The sequence below is a fragment of the Lissotriton vulgaris genome, chromosome 2_1 (genome assembly GCF_964263255.1).
Source record: "Lissotriton vulgaris chromosome 2_1, aLisVul1.2, whole genome shotgun sequence".
In the NCBI taxonomy this organism is placed as follows: Eukaryota; Metazoa; Chordata; class Amphibia; order Caudata; family Salamandridae; genus Lissotriton; species Lissotriton vulgaris.
This window is the reverse complement of record NC_141687.1, coordinates 1,551,317,073-1,551,341,358: the sequence shown is the minus strand read 5'-3', so window position 1 is coordinate 1,551,341,358 and position 24,286 is coordinate 1,551,317,073. Positions and strand designations below refer to the sequence as shown.

The following is a 24,286-nucleotide window of genomic DNA, read 5'->3' as shown; positions in this document are numbered from 1 at the left end:
GTCCTACTTCACCTACACCTGCCTCTACTGAGCGTACATATGAGTTGTGTGACCGCACTACGATTAAGTCACCTGATAGATTTCAGGTTCCGGAACAACGTTCTCCTCGCTCTTTGCAGGAAACATCAGTCTCACCCACCGGTGGAGGAGGCGGCGGCAGAGGACAAGATGCCCAACAGAGCCGTGAGCAGCCTCGCAAGGCTGACGGAAAAGGCAAGCAGGACGAGTCACCGCCTCAAAGACCCCAGTTTCAGAAGAAGAAAGTTGCTGCAGTAACAGCAAGACATGCCACAGATAGCGAGAACGCAGCTTCGGAATCTGACGTGGGCGCTGACACTGTTGGACAGCGCGGCAGAGATTACCATAATTCGAGAGGAGTTGCGTGCACTACTGAAGGTGACAGCGGCTGACACCTTCGTTGTAGTTGAGACAGCTGACACTAGAGTGGCTCCCCCTGAAAGACTTTATGAAATAGTCCTTATGATTGAAGGTGACAGTTTCCCCCCCAAAAACTTTTATGGTACGTTCTAACTGCTACCGATGATATTTTGTTGGCGGAGGTCGACTGGCCCCCACCTTTTGTCTAAGCTGCTTCACAAGGGGAGGAGGTAAACCTCCCTAGTTTCGCGCACACAGTGCCGAAATTCTACCCCCCCGCCATGAGATTCCTTTGCGGTCAATGCCACAGCCTCAACCTCAATATTCTATGCGGCAAGAAGCAAAAGCTTCCTTTGCGGAAATCCTTCAACAATTGGAATATCAAGGTGTAATTGAAACGTCTGTGTCTCCGATGAATAACTCTTTTTACTGTGACCAAGCCAGATGGCTTGTACCGTTTGGTATTGGATTACCGCCACTTAAACTCTCATTGTTGTACGTGTGCGGTACAGAATACACACAGTTCAGCTCTAGTGGATAGTCTTTTGCGTAAAAGGTTCAAAACCACACTTGACATATCCAATGTTTTTTTTGCCCATAATCTGTCCCCTCTTAGTAGTCAATGGACAGCTTTTACCAGTGGTGGCAAACAGCGCAAATGTCGTCGTTTGGGTATGGGCTATAACAGTCCTGGCGTCTTTGTCGCCCGCGTAGTCTCGCTCTTGAAGGGGCTCAATGCAGATGCATGTTCGTATGAGGAAGACATCTACCTCACAGACGACAAATTATGGCCCCACCTGTGCCGTGTAGACCGCATAATTTGCTATTATGCAGATTTTGGCAATAAATTCAACTTTGCAAAGTCACATTGCAGAGTACACAGTATTGTTCCTAGGCTACGAGCTCAACAATGAAGGTCGAGGTTTAGCTCCTCACTTCCTGGAAAAATGTGCACTTTGGCGAGCTCCCACAACACTGAAGAAACTAGAATCTTTTTGAACTTCGGGCGTACCTACATTCCGGAATATGCCCAGCGTATCAAGCCTCTTTACGCCTTGATACAACCTCCTTTTTCCAAATCGTGCTGGATGCCTAAACATTCAGCCATCTTGCAATCTTTGCAGGCTGCTCTTCTAGAATCTAAATTCTTGTTGACTTGTGATAATCACACAAACCTGGTGATAAGAATCGCGCCAGGGGCGGTGGGTTTCACTTACCTCACTTGTAATGAGGGTGACAGAACCTATAGCTTACAAGTCACACTTGTACACTTTGGCTGAGTTGCGGTTTTCCACTGTGGAAAAAGTTGACAGCAGTGCAAATGGCGATTCTTAAAAAACGTGCACTTTCGCAGGGAAAGAGCATTTTGGTTGTTACTCCGTATCCTGCCTTGGAGGCAGTGACGAAAGCCAGTGTACCAAATTCCAAGGCTTTGCACCTGCGGTGGATACAATGGGCCACGTCCTTGACATCCCCGGATGTCACGTTCATTTTTGATTCCTCTTTGCAGACTCAAGAGTTCTTGCAGCATGAATTTGTTCATCCTGCTCCTCTGACCATGCGCCCACTTGAGGATTTCCGTTGTATCATTTACACTGACGGAAGCGCGCAAGCGGCTACGGATTCAAAGCAGGGTACAAGAACAGTCATTTTACCTCCGCTTCCTGGGCGAAAGGGGAAAAGGTACATCGCCATTGACAATTTCAAACTACACAGGGAGGCCTATTCTTCTTAGTATGACACCTGCGGTCTCGTTGTCAGCAATGGTGCGACACTCTGTTTTGGCCCCGGATCCTGCCATCGAGCCTAATGTTGCCTTTGAGATAAATACAGTTGCGAATCCTTTATTGAATCCACCAGCTGGTGATCCTCAATGATACTGAATATACTTACCCCACTGACTTGTCTATGCCTGACTTGGAGACCCGTGTGGCTCATCAATCACGTTTTTCATTTGACACTGGCTCTACCACATTTTTTGATTCGCCCTTGGACTTACATTTGGCTGGTGCTTTTTTTTCAATTTTTTTATTCATGTCCACCGGATTTGTAGAGTATTTTTTTCGTTTTGTGAATAGACATTACGTTCAAGAAAAAACTACAATTAGACTAATTGATGGAACTTTGGCTCCCCACTCCTCTTCGCACATCATGAAGAAGGACCTGTCATTTGTGAATATAACTGCTTGGCCTGTTTTAGATGGGATTGTATGGGATGCTGTAAAGTTCAAGATTAATGGGCCTACAGAGGTTAATAATGTTCCCAATGTACTCCGTATTTCTATGGGGGATGTGGTCAAATAACATATCCGCTCTGATGATTGGGACGTCTAGGCCATAGAGGCTCGATTTTCTGATTTGAAATATTATGCAGCCTTTGATGCTGAAGTTTTGTATTTAGATTCTGCTAACTATGGTGATTTATTCAGTTACCAGCATTTTGGAAATCACCTCCTGCATAAAGCTAACACGTTTAGAAATATGGTAAATTACACACAGTGGGAACATTGTCCCGCACCGGATGAAGGCAGCTCTAAGACTCTTTTACAAAAGTTCTTACTTTACTGATTTTGATCAATCAAACCCAGATGCATTTTATTTTAAGATGACTCAAGTCCTCTTCCAAGGTTAGACTTACCCACACAAAATTACTGTACTCCAAGTCCTTTATTGACCAGTTGGCTGTTGAGGGATATGAGCTGTGGAAGGATACTGTAGATCTTAAATCTGTTTGGGGTTCTAAAAGTTGGCAAGTGTAGGCACAGAGGCTTTGCATCATGCATGCCTTATCCCAAACCATACTTTGTTTCTGAATGCTTCTGTTTCTCAAACGACATGCTTTGGATTGGCTACTTCTAAAAAATTAAATGCTCCTTTGTTTCCTGATCTGGGTGACTATCCCCATTGGAATAATTACACCAGTTCTTCCCTGACTGATTTACAGGCCCTGTTAAGAAATTCCTCTTTTAATATTTCCAGCATTCATTCGGAAGACTGGTTGCTGAGGCAAAAAAGTGCAGATTTCTGCCAGCACCGTTTTTTGGGTCCGACCCCTGGCTATACAGAAATTAGAGTGGAGCCCCGTTTACAGAGTCCACATTCGGTCACCACCTATTCTGTCGGCAAATTGTGTCAGAGTTGTCTCAAACACTCTTCCTTAGCGTCAGTTAAGTTGCATTTGTCTAAACTGACTGACACCGTTGATTTGAACAATTTTGTAAAAGGTCCTGCAGCAGGCAGATCAAAAAGATGGATACATGCTGCTTACAACGAGGTTTGGAAACTGTCCCAAATTGAAGCTGCTGCTAAGCTCAGAGCTATTGATCAGGCCAATTTAGAAAAAGTGCTTGCCGGGGTAGATAATAGCATTAGTACGCTTTTTCCTCGTATTTACACTTTAGATAATATCGTTCCATCTGTTTTTGATATTGTGCAAGAATACGTTGCAGTTCTGTACCATGGATAAAATCAATTGCGTTCTATTATGAAGTTCACATGGACTCTTCAAACGTTAAAATCTGGGAAGGTGCCTTGGGATGACATGAACACAACTTCGTTATTTCTACCTTTTAATTTGACTGTTAAACAACAATTTATGTCAATGAAAGATGCCATGTTTTCTCTGTTGCATATTGAAAAGTTAGAACCATTGCCATTTTCTGTGGCTGAATCGAATTCAGCTGTTTAGTTTATCCATGGGGTAAGAACTCTACCTTTCCAACTGTTCAAATTTGAATCATGCATGAAACACTATGCCATAGGTAGATTTGAACCTTTAGGTGGTGCTTATCGTCATGAAGTCTGGAATCCCCCGTCTACATATAGGTGCTTGAGGGAAGGAAAGGAAGTTTATTTGAAAGGTGAAGACTTCACATCTGCACCAGATCACTCAGTCTGTAGAAATCAGCAATTGCACGGTTCTTGTAATGTAATGGCACAGAATCTTTCGCGTGTTTTAAAAGCCACCCTCACCCCGGCTATTACACCAACTTTCACGTTGCTTGCAAATGGTAGTTCTTTGTTATCAAATAAGGAAGATTGCTGTGGTATGCTTGCTGGTATTCCGTATATCGTTACAGTTTCCCAACGTGTTGTTTGCTGTAAGAATGTCCTATTTCCTCCTCCACATGGGAGGCTCGATGTTTCCATCTGGCCTTCTATTCCGATCTTGAAAACAGAGTTCAACAAGATTAGTCGAATAAGAGCTCTTTTGTCCCAGAAGGAAGTTGCCCTTACATCTGCACGTGAGACATTTGTCCTTCACGTTGCAAACACCCGTACTGAGGTACATGCTGTATTGAATACTGACCTGCCCCTGAATTTCGGTGCTTTGATTCACACAATCTTTTAATGCCTCGTCTACCATGGGCCTGACACACTTGTTCGGGCCTTGTGACCTCATTCCAAACTATATTTGTTGTGAAACAAGCATTTTTTCATTCGATTTTCTCGAGTGTCTTTGGCGGTTTCCCGTTAATTCTCGCTTTGGGAGCGGGCATACTGCTGTTAATTTGCTTACTCCAAAATGGAAGCACATTCTGTGCGCCACGACGATCTGCCCCGGCTGCTCCAGCTTCGTAACCGGTTGCTTGAATACTATGGATCGCTACCTCTTGCAACACTGACTGTGGCTTATGGTTTATCATTCCGTTTGCTGTCTTAACTTGCATGCAGCCTGTTTTCCATTGCCTGGATTGCGGATTTGAATGGGCCCTGGATTTGTGTCTCTGCAACACGGTGTCTCCTGACCTGGATTTTTTAATCTACTATTGAGTCCCTTCATTGCTCATGAAATAGATTGTTCAGGTTTTGGGATTAAGGCCTGCACAGAGGCTCATGGGGTTCTGGGTAATTGGAACATATGGACTGCTGCCTATGGCTTTCTGGCACACAGTTAACTTGAAGAAAGCCCGAGTTGTCATCTGATGGTGCTAGAGGCTCCGGCTATTGAATGACATTTATGTTCATTTCCATTACTGAATTTGATGGCTGCGATGTTCACGGATGAGAACAATGGCTTCCTGTTGGAGGCGGTTGCAACATATTGTGCCTATACGATGTTGGATTGTAGTGAGATTTTTCTGCTTCATAGACACTTACTGAACTTGTGAATTTTTTCCACTAATGTATTCATGGTTTCTACATTTCTTTGAGGTCTTATTCCTAACATGGCCACCCGTGCTAGTTTTTCCTGATTTAGTTTCTTTATAATTCGGATTTTTATTCTCCCGATTATCAAGTTTGGCAACATTTCTGAACTTGGTTCTGTCTCATTCGAACTTGAACTCTGCCTTCTATGAATCTTGCCCCCTTTATTGTGCGTTCTCCGATCAAGGGAGGGTGTAGTGAGGCCTAAGGCCTGCTTTGCACACATGTTATGTTAGCATGGCTTATTAGATGTTTAAACGCCATTTTGCCTTTTGCACACGACACTGCATATAGCTGTTTTTCTAAGTTAGGCTTTGTGAAGGTCTACCCATGGGAAAGTGTTTGTTTTCAACATCTCTAGACTTACATCGTGCCCCTAGTCTGCACAGTGGTTGGTAAAGATCTTCCTAAAAAGGATGCACAGAGCACTTGCACTTTTTTCAACTTTTCAGTCCTCATGACCGAGTTATTGCCTTTACAACTAAGCATGTGCACTTTTTCTAATGTTTTTCGCTGCTAGTTATTTATTTTTAGATTACAACTACTTTACTCATTTTGTTTCGCTGCTGAGTCATCATGTATTAGATGTTTTATGCTCAATAGATTAGGTTGGAATTAAGCATGGGCTTTATCATAAACTTTTAGTTACTGACCTTTAGGACCTGATGTACTTTACTAAATCCGTATTTTGCCGATAAACTATTGTGTACTGTATATTGAAATAGGCGAGTGTATGTTAATTAAGCTGCCGGTTACATAGTATAGTTTAGTGAATAGATAAATCATCGTTACTATGTCCATGATTCAGTACTGTATAGTAAATTTCATATTTTGATATTTTATAATAATTTTTTTATTGAATGTTTTTAGAATAGAATTAATATAAGAAACTCGTATAAATTGGTAAGAATTCATGTATGACAATTGTATTATTTAAAGTTCACGTCTTTTTAACTTTGCAGATTCTAAGATCTACTGCTATGTTCATTCGTGTTTTTAAATGAAAATGATAACTTGTAATTATATTGGAAATTTTTGGTGGAAGGAATTGTGTTTTAAAAATGTATTTTATGTGGAATTCTGCGGAATTCTAAATCATAATAAATAATTGAATTGAGTGCTGAAACCGTCAAGGTTATCATAACATGGTAGCTGTTCGACATGATTGAGTAACGCTTTTTAGACACAACAATATGGCAGCTGTGAACCAACTGAGATTCTGGCGCCCTTATTATTACAGTTTCCATGATTTCACACACTTGGAAGATTTTCAGTTTCTAGGGCAACAGAGAGCTTTAGCTGACCCTGATGTGATTTACTCTTACTGAGCGGAAAGGTAATGGGGTCCCCCCAAACAAGCCTAAAAGACCTTTAGTTTATAATACATAGTTCCAATATAGGGAGGGTGTTAAAACTAGGCGCTATAAGACCGGTTTTCACCATCATTGTAATATGATTTCTCCTTTTGTATTTTATGGAATTGTAACAATGCTGACCATATTATTTCTAATCATATGTCTGCTTATGTTGGCTAAGATACTGCACCTGAGATCACGTCGTTAAAATAAATAATTTAGCCTTACAGTGTCTCTTATTTACTCCTGTTGTGGACTGGTATGAGAGTATAACGAAAGAGTGTTCTCACTTCATACCATTCCTGAGTTTGTACTAAGTACCATGTTCTAGGTTGTGTAATCATTGGTTACTTTGCTATAGGACGAAGAGCTAATGTGACACTGATGCTAGCTGGTTGGGGTTTTTCTAGGTACTAAGGTGAGTTTCTTGTACACCACAATTCACTGATATCCTAGGTCTCTGTGCACAGGTCTGTGTATGAGCAGGATCCTTGCAACAGCCAGAGGAATAAAAAGTGCTGAGGAAAACACTCTGATGTAATGCCAAATCAACCCTTTTTAACAGGTGTGTCTCATGAATAAGACAAATATCACATTCAATATTCTGTACCATATTTATCACAGTAAGACTTCCGGCATGAGCAATAAGAGTTCAAGTGAAGTAGTTTCATTAACACTTATGGTTTTCCCTGTGCAGGATTAGATGCAATAAGAGATTTGACTCTATGAGCAATAGCATCATAATTTTTTTCCTGCACACCTCCACCACATGCACGCCTTCACTACATGCTTCCTCCTCATATCCCTCAGAAGCACAGGAACAGCACACAGACATACTAAGGAAATGCAATGAGTGTCAGTCTTCTGGCAAGCCAGTGGCAGAGTCTGTTGTGTCTTATGGATCCCCATTATAGCTACTTACTGCTCTGAAAAGCTGCAGAATATGGCTTTAGCTGCTGCAATGTCCTCTCGGGAATGCTGCTGCATCTTACATCCCTCAATCTTCTGCCACAGTAATCTTCTCATCAGAAGGCATCAGTTCTGTGGCATCTCCTCCTTCTCAGTGAGGCCAAGAAACTTACTATCTTTGTCTAAGGACTAGGCCATCATCATCATCTGCTTTCATGGAAAGATCAAGGATAACAGATTGCCCCCAATGATAGGGAAGTCTGCTGGACACACATTCAATGATTGACCTACATTCTCCATGTCTACGCAGCATGAAAGGCACCAAGTCTTGGTAAAAATGCACCTTGTGCCCTGGAAATGTTACCTTATCTTATTCCCGGGTCTATATCAGCAGTTTCTTTTCTCTTCTAAGAAGTGAACCAATGTAAGGATATCTGGCTAGGAGTCACCCCTAAGGTTTCTGAATGCAGCCCTCCTTATCCAATCTAGCCACAGGGGTGAGGCTTTCGTTCAATCCCTAATGTAGTCCAGGAGTTCCCTAATAAGGCCCCTAAAGGTTCTCGAATTCATATGCGGTTTCATTACAACCTGTTTTCTAGAACCTCTTGCTTCAGTTGCAGATTCACATGTCCCTGCAGAGTTTGTAGGACTCCACACATAGGGTGTCACACCTCAGTTCAATCATCAACCTTTGTTTGCTGCAAATTACCTCCTAGGCCTAACACACATAGGTCACCCTTGTGTTCCCAAAAGCGTTATTTGAAAACAGTCTGTGTAATGCTCACCTCATTCTTAATGGCCACAAGAAACTGCAGCATTAAGTGGAGGGTAATGGCCACCCTTTCACTTTCACAGTTTGCTTTTCATGCAGGGTTGCTGATGTCACTTTATGGAGTAGTTCCTTGATGGACAGTTCCTCCCTACCTCTAATGGATGCAACTACACTGCTAGTGAGTGCCCACCACTCTTATAAACTGTGGAAAAACTTGAGATAAACCTGCCAAAGAATAGGTGTAAACTTTTTTTATACTCCAGGAGACTTCCTTGATGGCAGGTCTGGAACACTTCTAATCAGACTTGTGATCACAGCGTCCAGTTTTGGTACTCGTACTCACCAAAAGGAGAACAGTTAAGTCCTACCTTCCATACTACTGCAATTGTCATTGGCAGAGAGACGTCATGTCTTCTTTAGGCGAGTCTCACAGCCCACTCTAAAATCTACACACTCTCGCCACTCTGAAATTCTCAAATCAAGAAGTCAAGGGGAAAAATCTCCATGTGAAATCTTCCACTAGTAAGTGTGTGTTAATAAAGAGCTCCTTAAGGTGCTCTGCAGTGAGGCCTCCTTCCACTCAATAGGTAATGCACCCATGGAGGTCGCAAAGCAAGCACTCCAGCTCTAACTGGGCCAACAACGAGCAACAACTCTAAGAAAATTCTGTGTCTCAGTGCCTCCAGAAGCAAACCGTGTTGGCGCTTGCCAAAAGTGGGACAGCATTGTCAGGGAGGGAGTCTACATTAGGTTTACAGCTGGCTTTGGTCCTGACACCATCTTAGAGGCAGCAATTAAGAGGGCTTTTTTCATGGATTGTAATGCCTTAAGAGATGAAGTTGAGCTCACGAGACCCAATGTTAGAAAGTATATTATGCTGAGAACTTGTGATACGATGGAAATGTACCTAACATGCTCCTTTACCTCCCATGAGAAATGGTTCAACATTTTTCATCATCTTTTAATTAGACCTAAGTCGGACATTTTTAAGAAACCTGCAGCGCCCTGTGGCTGCGACGGGAAGTCTCCACAGGATATGCTGCATTTTATATTTTATGTGCATTTTATGAATATCCCCGTAGGCGGTATCTTGTTACTCTTTTAAAGAAATTTAATTTTAATCAAATCAGGCCCGCCCTTATGTACTTACAGCTGCTGCACTCTGATAGTGTCCTCCAGGTGCTAGAATTTTTAAAACTAACCATGAGACTAAGAAATTGTTTAGATGAGTAATTGTGAATCATCTGCAGCCCAACGCACTAATGCACTTTTTCTTGTACTGATTTTGTCTATGTACTCTTTTAAGTACCATAGGTGTTGTATGTAATCTAGATTGACTTTGTAATTATTGTAATGTTTTTACTATGAAATGTTTAATGCTGTGTACTTTTATGGATTGCAATATATCCGAAATAAAGTCAATTTGATTTTGATTTCACCCTCCTATTCCAATGATCTGGTGGCCAGGCATGCCCTCACCAGGCCCACCTTCAACACAGGCTAGGATTCCTTTGAGGCTTCAAGATGTGGACAGCCCTAAACTTCATGTTGTCCCCCTTCTAACAGGTCCACTGTTCAGGGCACAACAATGTTGTCAGAGCAGACAACACAGCCTCCACTTGTGCTCTCTTACTAAAGGTAGGCTGGTCCATAGATTTGGCCTTCATCTGCTCAGTCTGGATGCTCTGTGTTTCGAGGGCCCAGGAGATCAATGAGTAAGTCCTGATGAGGGTAACTACCTGTGTATGCACAAGCTTCCCACTCTACAAACCCCAATTGTGCAGACTTCCATCATACAATGTTGCCAACTTTCCTCAATGTGTGAGCCTCCTCTGACTCCTTGGAGGAGTCTCCCTGCCTCCATCTGAGCCACCCCATGAGCTTGAGGACACTGGAATGCACCCTCATTTGGTCTTTTAATAGGGCTAGGAGGAACATCAGTTAAACACAACTACTTCACTCCTCTAGCTTGGACTGAATCAGTGGTGCTATTGAAATTTCCCACAGTTCCACAAACCAGCAATTCGTGGGTCTGGCTGATACTATATAAATTGTTGTGGAAGAAATGCGTTACTTACCTGTAACTGCAGTTATCCAGTATTAGTGTCTTTCATAGATTCACATGCCTGAATCATTCCCCGTCGTTGAGACGGGAGCCTCCGGTATATAAAAAAGTAATGTCCTAAGACATACATAAAGAGATTAGGTCTAAGGGTCTCACCTTAGTAGCCTATCTAGGTCCTTATGCAGGAAGGACCAAATAGAGTAGGCTCCAGGGTCCCACCTTGGTAGCCTGAGTCCTTTTGTAAAAAAGGACCAAAGTAAAAGAAACAACCAATCAGCTACTACCTCCCTCTAGAACCTTCCTGTGAGGAGCCTCAGTCTCTCAGATTTTCGTACGCACCAAGTTGGTAGGTGTAAACCTGTTAGAGAGAGGTGAGTCCTGCCAGGGGAGGAGGGAGGGTGCATGTGAATCTATGAAAGACACTAATACTGGATAACTGCAGTTACAGGTAAGTAACGCATTTCTTATCCAGTATTTGGGTGTCTTTCATAGATTCACATGCCTGAATCAGAGTAGCAAGCAATACAATATGCACATCCTGTGTCGATACAGAACATATACATCTGCAAATAAGGAACATTTGTGACTGTATAAGCAACAGCATACAATGTCATGCAGAATCTAGTAATAAAGAAATGTGCATACCAGTCCAGGATGGTGGGAAGTAGGAGGGCTCACCTCACTGAAATAGATGGCGAAGCACCGCTCTGCCCACTGCTGCGTCTTTCGTCAGCTCAGCATCCAAGCAGTAGTGCCTGGTAAAGGTATGCGGGGACTTCCAGGTCGCCGCTCTACAGATGTCCAGGAGTGGCACTCCAGCAAACAGTGCCGCAGACGTAGACATGGCCCTGGTGGAGTGGGCTTTGGCCCGTGAGTCCAGAGGTCGTCCTGCCTTTTCGTGACAGAGAGTTATAGCTGAAGAGATCCATCTTGATAAACTTTGCTTTGATAGGGGCATGCCCTTCCTAGGTCTGCTGAATGCGACGAAGAGTTGGGATGACTTCCTGAATTGTCTTGTTCTATCAAGATAGAATTTGAGGCATCTCTGAAGGTCTAAAGAGTGCAGTGATCTCTCAGCCGGAGTAGATGGGTTCGGAAAGAATGATTTAAGAACCACGGGCTCATTTAAATGGAAGTCCGAAGGGACTTTGGGTATGAATCGTGGGTTAGTACGCAGGATGACTCTGTCCTCTTTGAATTGTAAGAAAGGGTCCTGGATGGATAGGGCTTGCAATTCGCCTACTCTTCTGGCCGAGGTTAGTGCCAGTAGGAGGGCTGTCTTCCACGACAGGAATTTGATATCCGATTTGTGGATAGGTTCAAAGGGATGCCTCATCAACTGGTGAAGAACTACGTTGAGTTGCCACGTTGGAGGGACAGGTTTTGGTCTAGGGAAGGACTTAAAAAGGCCCTTTAGGAATTGTTTGATGAGCCTGTCCGCACACAGGGAGGGGCCCCTAGAAGTTCGAGTGAACCTAGAAATTGCTGCCAGGTGGACCTTGATGGACGCATGGGCAAGGCCTGAGTGCGCCAGGTGTAGGAGGTATGGCAGGAGTTGTTGGGGAGTGACCTGAAAGGGGTGTAGACCTTCCTTCTCACACCAGACGCAGAAGCGTTTCCACTTGAGTATAAGTCTTTTTTGTGCTGTCAGCTCTAGCGTTGGACAGGACGTCTTTGCACTCCTGTGGTATGTTCAGATGGCTGAACTCGCGGTATTCAGGAGCCAGGCTGACAATTTCAGAGGGCCCAGGTTCGGGTGGAGAACCTGCCCGTGAGACATCGTGAGTAGGGTCGGGTAACTGTGTAGGCGAAGAGGTGGATGGACCGATAGACGATGGAGCTCCGTGTACCAGTGCTGCCTCGGCCAGGATGGGGCGATGAGGATCAGGGTGCAGGGCTCCGATTTCATTTTCCTGATTACCCTGGGTATCAGTGGGAATGGCGGAAAGGCGTAAGCAAACACGTTCTGCCGAGCTATGGAAAATGCATTCCCTAGTGTTCCTGGTTGGGGAAGCCTGCTTGCGAAGCTTGGGCATCTGGCGTTCTCCCTGGTGGCGAAGAGGTCTATCTGTGGTGTCCCCCACTTCGCGAAGATGTAGTCCAATGCACTCTCGTCTAACTCCCATTCGTGGGATAGGGACTGTTCTCTGCTGAGAGCGTCCGCCAGGACGTTGTCTTTGCCCGGAACGTATTCGGCTTTGAGGGTGATGCCATGTTGTAGAAGCCCGTTCCAAACTCTCTGAGATTCTCGAGAGAGAGAGAGCGAGCGCGTCCCTCCCTGTTTGTTCAGGTAGTGCATCGTCGTGGTGTTGTCTGTCCTGACTAGCACTGGGGAGTTTCGGATGCGCGGGAGGAACGATTGGAGCGCCAGGAAGACTGCCCGTAGCTCCAGAATGTTGATGTGGAGTTTGGATTCCTGTGGCGTCCATTTTCCGTTGGTCTGTAGTTCTTGCAGGACTGCACCCCAGCCCTCCAAGGATGCGTCCGTGGTGATGATATGTGGTTGCGCCGGAAGCAGGAACGGTAGTCCTTGCGACAGGTGTTTGGCTGATCTCCACCATTGTAGACTGTTGATCATAGGTTGGGTGACTCGTATGCGGTCCTCGAAGGATCCCGCCGCTTGTGTCCACTGTTTTGACAGTTCTTCCTGCAGGGGGCGCATTTTTAGGCGGCAGTGCGGGATGAGCAGGATACATGAAGACATCATGCCGAGGAGCGACTTGAAGATACGGACGGTCAGAGTCTTTTTGGATGCCACTGACCTGGCCAAGGAGATGAGTTTCGACTTTCTCTCCTGTGATGGAAAGGCCTTCGTGCATTCCGTGTCCAGGGTCGCTCCAAGAAAGGTGATGACTTGGGTTGGTGTTAGGGATGACTTTTCCTTGTTGAGGGTCAAGCCGAGGCGGCGGAAAAGATGCAGACAGGCGCTGGAAGATGCGGCTGCGGCTGCTCTCGACGGAGCCTTTACCAGCCAGTCGTCCAGGTAAGGGAAGACCTGGTGACCCTGCTGGCGGAGATAGGCTGCGACAGGAGAAAGGCATTTCGTAAAGATCCTTGGAGCAGATTTGAGGCCGTAGGGGAGGACACGGAATTGGTAGTGTACCCCTGCGACTGCAAACCTTAGGAACTTCCTGTGTCCCTTGAGGATAGGGATGTGGTAATAGGCGTCCTGTAGGTCTAGTGATGTCATATAGTCGCCTTTTTCCAGGAGTCCCAGGATCTCCTGTAGCGTGACCATCCGGAACGACTGCTTCTTCAAAAACACATTGAGAGCTCTCAAGTCGAGGATCGGTCGCCATTTCTTCCCCTTTTTGTGGATGAGGAAGAAGTGGGAATAGAAGCCCTCCCCCTTCTGGGCTTGTGGAACTTTTTCTATAGCGCCCTTCTGAAGCATGGAAGCTAGTTCTTGGAGAAGCAGCCGTAGGTGTCTGTGAGGGCGCTTGACAGGTGGTGTCCGTGGGGGGTTTGAGAGGAATTCCAGAGAGTGGCCGAATTGAAGAAGTTGTAGAACCCACCGGTCCGTTGTTATTTGCCGCCAATTTTGAAGGTAAAAAGAAAGTTTTCCTCCAAGTCGCAAAGAAAGCGATGGTGGAGGGGCTGGCCAATTGGTAGAGTCATTGGCGATTGCCTGCTGGTCTCTTCTGTCCTTTTCCTCTGTAGGACGATTTGTTGAAGGAGGACTGACGTCCCGACTGGTTCTGGCGCTGTTGGAATTGCGTCTTACCCTGTGAGTATGAGTAAGAGGACTTATTTTGATAAGAGCCTCTATAGGAGGATTGTCCCCTCCCCCTGTTGGTACGAAAGGACTGATTGCGAGATTGCAGAGTGCCTAGGGCTCTGGCTGTGTCGGTGTCCTTCTTGATTGCAGTGAGGGCTTCGTCAATCTTCTCGCCGAAAAGATGATCACCATCATAAGGCATATCAAGGATTTTGGTTTGGACCTCCTGTCTGAAAGAGGTGGCCTTAAGCCAGCCTTGGCGTCTTAGGACAGCGGCGCCTGCCAGCTGTCTGAATCCAGTCATGGCCACGTCAATGGCGCAGTCGATCAGTTCTGAAGCCGAAGTTTGGCCCTCGAGGAGGAGCGAGTGTGCCTCCGCTTTCAGATCTTCTGGCAGGTCAGCAAGGTAGGGCGCGATGTCCGCCCAGAGTTGACGGTTGTAGCGCCCGAGAAGGGCAATGGAATTGGCGATCTTCACCGTCGTCGCAGAGGTAGTGGAAAAACGTTTCCCAACTGCATCCAACTTCCTGCCTTCTTTATCTGGTGGTGTCGATAAAGGTGATGCAGGGTTACGCGAGTTCTTCTGCGCCGCCTGGGTGACCACAGAGTCCGCCTTGGGGTGACACGTAAGGCATGCTGGAGCCGACGATGTAGCTCTATATTTTTTGTCCAGTTTGGGTACAATTACCTGCAGGGAAGCTGGAGACTGCATGAGCTGTTTGCCCTGTTTGAGTAGATAATCAATGATCGGGATCGATCTTGTAGTTTTCTTTGTTGGTTCCTTGAAGTCATAGAGGAAACAGTCAGTTTCCTGAGTTTCCATGGACATATGGAACCTTTTGGCTGCCCTTTCCATGAGGTTATGGAAACCTCCAATATCTGCCGGCGGCAAATCCTGCAGTCTATGGACTTGTGGTGAGGATAGAGGCAATATAGGCAATCCTCATGTTCGTCGTCCACGTGTAGCCTCAGTTTGCCACAGGAGGCACAAGGACGAAAAAGTGCTCTCTTCTTACTATCAGCCATAGCCAGAAAGTCGAAAAAAACTGTAAAGTTAGAAGAAAATCCAATATTCCTGAGGAGAACTCAGGTGGAGACTCCCTAGCACAACGTGCGGTAGAAAATCTGAGAGACTGAGGCTCCTCACAGGAAGGTTCTAGAGGGAGGTAGTAGCTGATTGGTTGTTTCTTTTACTTTGGTCCTTTTTTACAAAAGGACTCAGATAGGCTACCAAGGTGGGACCCTGGAGCCTACTCTATTTGGTCCTTCCTGCATAAGGACCTAGATAGGCTACTAAGGTGAGACCCTTAGACCTAATCTCTTTATGTATGTCTTAGGACATTACTTTTTTATATACCTGAGGCTCCCGTCTCGACGACGGGGAATGATTCAGGCATGTGAATCTATGAAAGACACCCAAATACTGGATAAATGTATCTTCATCTTGTACAGGATCCTGGGAATTAAATGAATTTTTGAAGGGCAAAGAGAAACACACTGAACCAGTTTGATGAAAAGGCCTCCCCTCAAGACCACAGACGACACCTGCTGATGAAAATGATAAACTAGGTGCTTTGACTGGTTGGCAAATGACCCCACTGCAGAATTTTTCAAACTTGATTTTCATGGACAGTAGCCTATTGTTCCACTTCCACTTGTGAATGAAGGTCTGTTGCCTATTGAGGACATCTGCGCAACCATTGTATACCCGGGGCACATGCTTAGCTAACATGTCCATGGTGTACTTCAGAGATCACAATTTACTTCACAGCCCAGCACTACAGATGTAGATCATTCAATTACAAAAGTAAAGAGCTTATTTTGCACATAATACATGGTCTTAAATTTGTTCAGTGCGAACCATCACTTGAGCACCCTGCACTCATGCTCAAAATGCTTTGAGACCTAGCTGGCTGCCCTTAGCTCCTCTAGGTTAAAAGGTAAGCTAATCTTGGCTGTGAACCCCAAGCCAATAATGTATAACTCTGTAGGATAAGCTCGCTAACATGTAAAAAGAACGTTCTATCATAAGAAACGGCTAGGAAGCGAATGGAGACAAATCGATATTGTCGCTTTACTACCAATGACGTGCCATTTTTCAAATGCAGAGGGCTCATAATGCAGTCGCCCCAGGCGGTCTCCTTAAGGCTGTTTCAAGTTCAGCTGTTTCTGAATAGGCCTCATATGCAGGCAATGTTGTCAGAAACTGGGTGCATGAAAACTTGCTCACTGGAGCAGCTTTGGGATCAAATCTGACAAAGAAATGCCATAAGCTTGTGAATTATTTCCATGGAAGGGTAGATCTTTCCTTCTGCAATGACAATCATGCCACCCAGAAAATCAATGCCCATCATAGAACGAAGCCTGAATTGTTGAGAGCATGTCCTAAGGCAGACAATACTTGCATGGTGTATCTAAATGTTGAAGTTGAACCAACAAAGGTGCGCTTATAAGATTATCTAAATACAAGTACACAGTCAGCCTGTCTCAGCAAACGGGCTTCCATCTGATCGGAGTGTTGATCTGAGGTAAATTGGTAGGGTCTCACACAGGTAGTGATGCTGATATATCGTGCAGCACGGATACCTCCAGTGGCGTGGAAGGATTGGGAATGAAAGTAAGCATCCTTCAGACTGATTGATGCATGCAAGTCCCATAGACTTACATAAGGACTTCCTGAATAGTGACCATGCAGAAATCCTGCTTCTTAAGGTATTTGCTAAATCTGTGCATTTCTAGTGCGGGAGGTCAACTCCCAATTTTTTTCAACACAAAAAACAATCTGGAATAACATCCCAGACTCTAATGTTACCATACGCTCAGCTTCTGTTGGTGCTTTTCAGAAGTAATTTGGGGGTCTTGTTCTTCTTTGACCTTAGGTGCTTGTGAACTTCTTTGCTTGGGAGATATGATAAAGGGTTTTCCATAAATGCCAAGATCCGGCTGGGCTGAATAATGTTTTACAGCCATCTTTCCATTTTTACCAACTGCCAAATGTGACTACACCAATGAACCTTGACACCCTCCTCTGCCTCCTAAAGACTAGCAAGAGGGGGCTGAAAGAACGTTAGATTTGGTTTTGTGGACAGAAAGACTAACCTCTTATCCCTGATTTCTTTATTCCCTCTGGGATCGCCCCTGTGAGCAGGATCTGTAATAGCAGTGTTCATAAAGTTGAAAGGAGAGAAAAGTCCCTCTTTGGTATAAACAGCCACGTTGCTGAGCTTGCCGTCTAAATACAGAATAACCCTGGGGGCCAGGCTAAACCCATGAATCTGGTGGAGTTGTTTTTTTTATTATAGTTTGGAGAGCCTCATCAATCTGTTTGCAGAACACATGATCTCTATCAAAGGACGAGTCCAGTGGTTCTTAACATGTGGCCTGAGGTTCTCTAGGGGTCTGTGATGCCTATTTAGGAGGACTAAGTCTGTTCCTAATTAAATCATATTAGCTGTTTAATAAAGTGTAAATATGTACAAAAACCAACATGGAAAGTTTTAAAACATTCTATGAAAAGAATTCAGAAATTAGAAGCTAAACATGAAGCTGGTGCAATTATCTTGATTTGTGGAAAAGCAAAGCAGGGGAGATAAGAGACTCTAACAAGCACTAAGGGCTAAAGGGGGAAATCATTCAAAATAATTAAACTAATTGAGGAAGCGGACAGGAAGGGATATCGCTGTGAACAGTTGTACAACCATTTTGCATCTTTTGTAGACATTTTATTTTTGTCTAATGACAATGATTATAAATGGTTAAATATCTTTTTCGCAGATTCAAACTTTCCAATATATTTCCCCTTTTCTGAAATAAAGGGGATCTTAAATAAAATCCAGCTACTGCAAATATTTTTTCAAAACATCTACTCAAATTACATCTAGCCTCTAGATTTTATCAAATTCTGGACGGCCGTAGTCCCGCATTGTTAAAATCAATTGAACGCATTGTTCTTAGATCAAAGGAGGAAAGACAAATCTTTTCTTCATTTATGCCAACTAGATATTTCTTAACAAGAGGTCTACCATTGAAACCTGACAAAGTGGCGGTATTGGGGCACAGTCTGGCATCTGCAAAGATGGGGAGGGGATACTTAGGGACATGATGGTAAATGGGCTTGTTTTGGCCAAATTCACGGTCTGAAATTGTGTTGATTGAGGTTCGAACCTCTTTCGCTATGTTTATATGTCCATTTCAACAGCACCATTTTTATGCCTAATACCTTGGATAAACTACTGTTGGATCTTGTATTAGTTTTGCGTCTAGGTCTGTGCTTTGCTGCTGGAAAGATGGGAGAAAAATAACCTCACAAACCTGTTGGGAATGGGTCATTCATGTGTGAAGATGCGATGAGTTTACCCTAAAATTATTCTTCAAGACTAAATCTGGTTCATATTGTGTATATTACAAATTTGACACTTACATGCAGAAGATAAACTCCCTTTGAATGCCATGGGCATATTTGTCATGGAAACTTATGACAGGAGCATTCGTTTTTTTCTTTCTGATCCACTCAGCAAATATATAACCATAGTATTAGAATTACCTGAATTATGCCATCCTTCTTCGTTTTTCTTTTGGTAATTTGTTGTCAATGCTTTCTTTCACTCCTTTCTTCTTTCTATTTCAAATTCTCCTATTTTACACATAAAACTAAACATAACATGGGAAAGGAGCCCCATCATTTCTAGTGCAATAAAAGAAATCTAGCGGTAGGTGCCTCTGAGGTCACAGTTTGGTCACATAATTAGGTTGGTTGAGTACACATAGCCTACGACTTGTTTTGTTAACTGACTATGTGCAGACTGTTATATAAGGAGTGACTATAGAGTATTTCCACCCTGCCGACAGGAAGTGAAGCATACAAACCTATCAAAACATCAGTGCAGGAAAACAATTCATTAAGAGGCTAAAACGTTAAACTAAGTCTGTGAAGAGTAAAAAAAGGTTACACATCTCAGAAACACCGACAAATCTAAATATGCCAAGGATCAACTTAAATATACAGATTACAACAAAGAGAAGATGCCTCACCCAATCAGCAAATACACACATTTACCAAGGACAGTATCACAGTAGAGAAGTTTTCAAGCAATCACTTAATAGAGGACTTAAAGCATGTTCCAGCATCCTAATGTCTTGCTTTGAAAGGCTGTAGGTACCATTAGCAGACTTCAGACATCAATTTTAAGGAGCTCAAGGTCCTCAATGCTCATGGCAAAAACATTGAGTTGGCAAAAGATGTATGTGGAAAGACTGCTTATGGCTGTGTGCCTGCAGGGCTGAGCAATCACACTTTAAAAGACACTTAACCTCTCACTGTAGCCACATACGCACGCGTGGGATACTAGTAAAGAGAAGCCTGTTAATGTCACCTCACAGGTGGCATCAATAATACAGTGTTGAAGGTGAAGTGGGCAGCAATGCCATCAGAACAGAGAGATGGCTGTATAGGTCATGATAGGGGTTCTAATGATTTCACTCTAGTAAAATGCTAAACATTCCCAGAAGCATCAACAGACACATCATTAAGTATTCATTAAATGGAAAGCCATTTGTGTAATGAATGAGATCTCCTTGTAATCAAAGAAGTATGTCTAGTATCTATAATAGCTTCAAATGTGGTCAGACAGAACGGTGGAATTCACACAAGAATTATATATTTCTCTGATGGAATCAAACCTATATGCTGTTAAGAGACGAGTTCATTAAACACACCTTTTACATTTGAATTTACATTTTGCTCACCTTCTCCAATCATTGTGACTCCTATTGACATTCCCATGAATTTACTTTTTGTCCATACATGGGCATTAACACACATCTTCCTTTCTGGACATTCTGCATAGAACCCTGAGACAGGGGGGTGATGGGACACTTGCTCTGCCACAAATCGCACAGAGTAGCAGTCTGACTTAGCCTTACTATCCGACTCCTCAGAGTGGATTTCAGGCGGCAAGATGGATTGGGATATAGAGTTGCTTGAGTTTGGCGATTGCACCTTCTCCTTGGGTATCCGCCAGCCACAGTGAAAGGTCTCACCAATGATTGGGTTGTATGGTTTCTTTGCTATGGCTCCTTTGCGACCTTCATGGAATGCGGTAAGGTAATATTCCACAAAACGTATCATCCTCTCTTCGGGGCTTGCGCCATTGGTGATTGCAATGAAGAGATCTGGGTGGGACATAAAGTCTGCATACATTTCCAAAAGTGAACGCTTCTCCAGAATAAATGTGGGGAGAACAACCTGAAGGGAAAAAATAAATAAATAAATAACTTACAAGTTTAGGAACAAATATTAAAACTGGAAAATTACCAGTCCGAAATCAAAGCAGCTGCAACACTTTATAAAGTACAGCGCAGTAAAAGATACCATCAAAATACTACGGGTTGTGTAAATATCATGCATTTTCAATTTTCACCTTTACAATATTTACCATATTGCTGAACTGAAATGGAAACAATATTGAAACAGAGACAAGGTAGAAATTAAAACTTCACCATGTCTTTGCTCTGCGACTACAATTATTTCAATTACACCATGTAATGGAGTAATTTCAACTCTCAAGCAAGAAGCAAGCTAATTTAGTAACACAAATAACATTTAAAGAAAGACTTAAACAAGCATTGAAAATGCAATAGGTTTCGCACTCGTTTAAGTTAAAGCAATTCTGTTTGTAATTAGGTGTTTTTTTAACTTTGCTTTTATTAGTGTTTTTCAAACTTAGATGTACATAACATGCATAGGTATGCATATATATGTATATGTTGTTGTTGTAATACTTTATTCGATACATTTTATCATAAAAGTAAAAACATTTCCAATCATAAAACAACTATAAAAATCCATATATCCAATTTACAGGCAATAAAAACGATAAAAAGACTTATTTACAATAAAAAGAAGAACCGCGAAGGCCTAAAGTGCTGTGGCGAAATGGTCATGTACATATGATCTGACAGAAATACAGTTATCTAGCTCATTTTACTCTTCAACAGCTTAGTACGCATCAGCCAGGCCCTTCCCAGGTACTTTGCAACCCCACATACAACGGTCAGGGATGTTGTATCTGTTGCGAGGATGTGTAGTGCAATCCCGTGTATGTATATGTATGCATGTATTTATATAGATATGCAGATGTACATATATGTTTATATATGTGTATATATATATATATATATATATATATATATATATATATATATATATATATATATATATATACACACACACACACACACACACATCTATATAAATGTATATATATATATATATATATATATATCCAACGTAGTTTTGGCAAGAAACAAGCCACAATTCACGGCGGGCAACACGGCTGGGAATGCCACTCCCACAAATACAAACGTAATCCAGGTTAAGGATAGATAAATGAATCCACTGGAGCCATGGCTCCAGTGGATTCATTTATCTATCCTTAACCTGGATTACGTTTGTATATATATATATATATATATATATATATATATATATATTTATATATGTGCATATGTGTGTGTGTAGAGATGTAGAGAGGTAGGGGTATAGAGTTAGAGAGTAGAGAGTGAGTAGTAGAGAGCAGAGTGTGTGTAGTAGAGCATGTGTGTGTAGTTGAGTAGTAGAGAGTGAGTAGTAGAGAGAGTAGTAGAGAGAAATTAGTAGAGTAGTGAGTGTGTAGTAGTGAGTGTGTAGTAGAGAGTAGTAATATGAGTAGTAGAGTAGTAGTATGAGTAGTAGAGAGTGTGTAGTAGAGTAGTATGGTAGAGAGTGAGTAGTAGAGTGTGTAGTAGAGAGTAGTGAGTGTGTAGTATGGAGTGTGTAGTATGGAGTGTGTAGTATGGAGTGTGTAGTATGGAGTGAGTAGTATGGAGTGAGTAGTAGAGAATAGTGAGCGTGTAGTAGAGAATAGAGAGTAGTGAGTGTCTAGTAGTGAGCGTAGTAGAGTGTGTAGTAGAGAGTGTGTAGTAGAGAGTGTGTAGTAGAGAGTGTGTAGTAGAGAGTGAGTAGTAGAGAGTGAGTAGTAGAGTAGTATTTATTTATTTATTTGTGACATTTGTAAAGCGCACTGTTACCGTACGGTGTCCTGGCGCTGTCTTAATAGCTCCTGAAGCTAAATCCCCAGAATTAGTTTACAAAAAGCCATGTTTGTAGCTTTCTCCGAAAGGTCATGAACTCAGGGGACAGTCGGAGTGTCACAGGAAGAGCATTCCAGGCCACCGCCGCCCCTCGGCTAAAACTCCTGCCTCCCCAACACACTTTCCTAATGCGTGGGGCCTTGATCAATCCCAAAGTGGCTGACCTCAAAAGTCTACCTGGTTTGTACAGAGGAAAATCTTGCCCCAGGAATGCTGGGCCAATACCATGGGTCGCCTTATAGACAATGCACATGCTTTTGAATAGGATCCGCTTCCTTACTGGCAACCAATGTAGTTTCACCAGTTCATGGGAGATAGATGCAAACTTAGGCAAGTCTGTAAGTAGGCACGCTGCTGCATTCTGCAGTATCTGTAACTTGTCAAGTATTCCCTGATGGGCTTCAAGGAGCAAACTGTTGCAGTAATCCAATCGTGAGAGCACCAAGGCCGTCACAACTGTTTTTTTGCATTCCCCTGGAAGAAACGGAGGAACCTTCCGGAGGATTTTCAATGTCCAGTGGATAGATGAAGCCAACGCATTTACCCGAGGTCCATAGGAGAGTCTATCATCTATAATGACCCCCAGGTTCTTGACCTTATTGACGGGAATAGGAGGACTCCCCATTTCTTCTGGCCACCAACTCGGGCCCCAAAAATTGACCGTAGAGCCAAACAGAATCACCTCGGTTTTAGCCGAATTGAGTTTTAAACAGTTTCCGGCCATCCATTTGTTCACAGCCTTCATGCACTCCTGGAACTTGCTGGCCACATCAGTCTCCCTCCCTGGTAGCAGTGACACCACAATCTGTGTGTCATCTGCGTACGATGAGAGTTCGAACCCATGGGAGCGGATGACTGGGGCCAGGGAGGAGACGTAGACATTGAACAAGGTAGGGCTAAGTGAGGAACCCTGAGGAACCCCACAAGATGGTTGGAAGGGTTTCGACTCAAAGTCCCCTAGCGCGACTACCTGGACCCTGTTGGTCAAGAAAGATCTCAAAATGTCTAAGGCCTTCCCCTGGACCCCACATTCGGCCAGCCGGTCCACCAAGATGGTATGGTGGCCTGTATCAAAGGCCGCCAAGGCCAGCATAACCAGGGCCGCCCGACCACCGGAGTCCATCACCTTCCTGACCTCTTCTGTTGACTTGATCAGGGCGGACTCCGTACTGTGGCCTGGTCTAAATCCATGCTGTGAGATGTCTAGCCCCTGGGTGGTTCCTAGGTGTGCACTAAGCTGGATGTTCATAATCCTTTCTATGATCTTGGCCGGCATAGGAAGTCTTGAGATTGTCCGATAATTGTTGGGGTCCGAGATGTCCAAGTTTGGCTTTTTTAGTAGCGGCTTGATGGAAGCCCGCTTCCAGCTCGATGGGAAGTCCCCCATCTAAAATAACTGATTGAATAGTCCGGCTAGAGCATTAGCTATAGGGGTTGCTGCTAGCTTTGCGACTGTTACTGGGCAGGGATTATAAGGTGATCCAGATTTTAAGCTCAGCAAGTGTCTCTTGATCTCGTCCCCTTCCACTGGGATGAAGTCCAGCAATTTAGTGCTCTGGGTGCCTGCTGTCTGGCTCCCCGATCTGGGTGCCAGCAGATTCTGTGCCACCGGGGTTTCCAGCGATGCAAAAATCTTTTCCACCTTGCTTGAGAAGAACTGAGCCAGATTCTCACAGAGTTCCTGGCTTGGAGGCGTAGCAGCTGATTTAGGTGTGGCCAGGCTTGTTACTGTGTGAAAAAGTTCCTTGGACGAATTTTTTGCCCCACGGATGCAATCTGAAAAATAGGCCTCCTTAAGTTGTCTTATTCTC

At 43.7% G+C, this 24,286-nt stretch overlaps 1 protein-coding gene across 2 annotated transcripts in view; it reads right to left on the bottom strand.

The window, feature by feature from the left end:
• The window catches only part of OSBPL11 (oxysterol binding protein like 11), a 389,464-nt gene that overhangs the window by 71,532 nt on the left and 293,646 nt on the right, over positions 1 to 24,286 (bottom strand). For both annotated transcript variants that reach the window (XM_086957431.1, XM_086957432.1), the window contains exon 9: positions 20,091 to 20,589. In XM_086957431.1, coding sequence (XP_086813557.1) covers positions 20,091 to 20,589 — 499 coding nt within the window. The remainder of the gene's footprint in view (positions 1 to 20,090; positions 20,590 to 24,286) is intronic.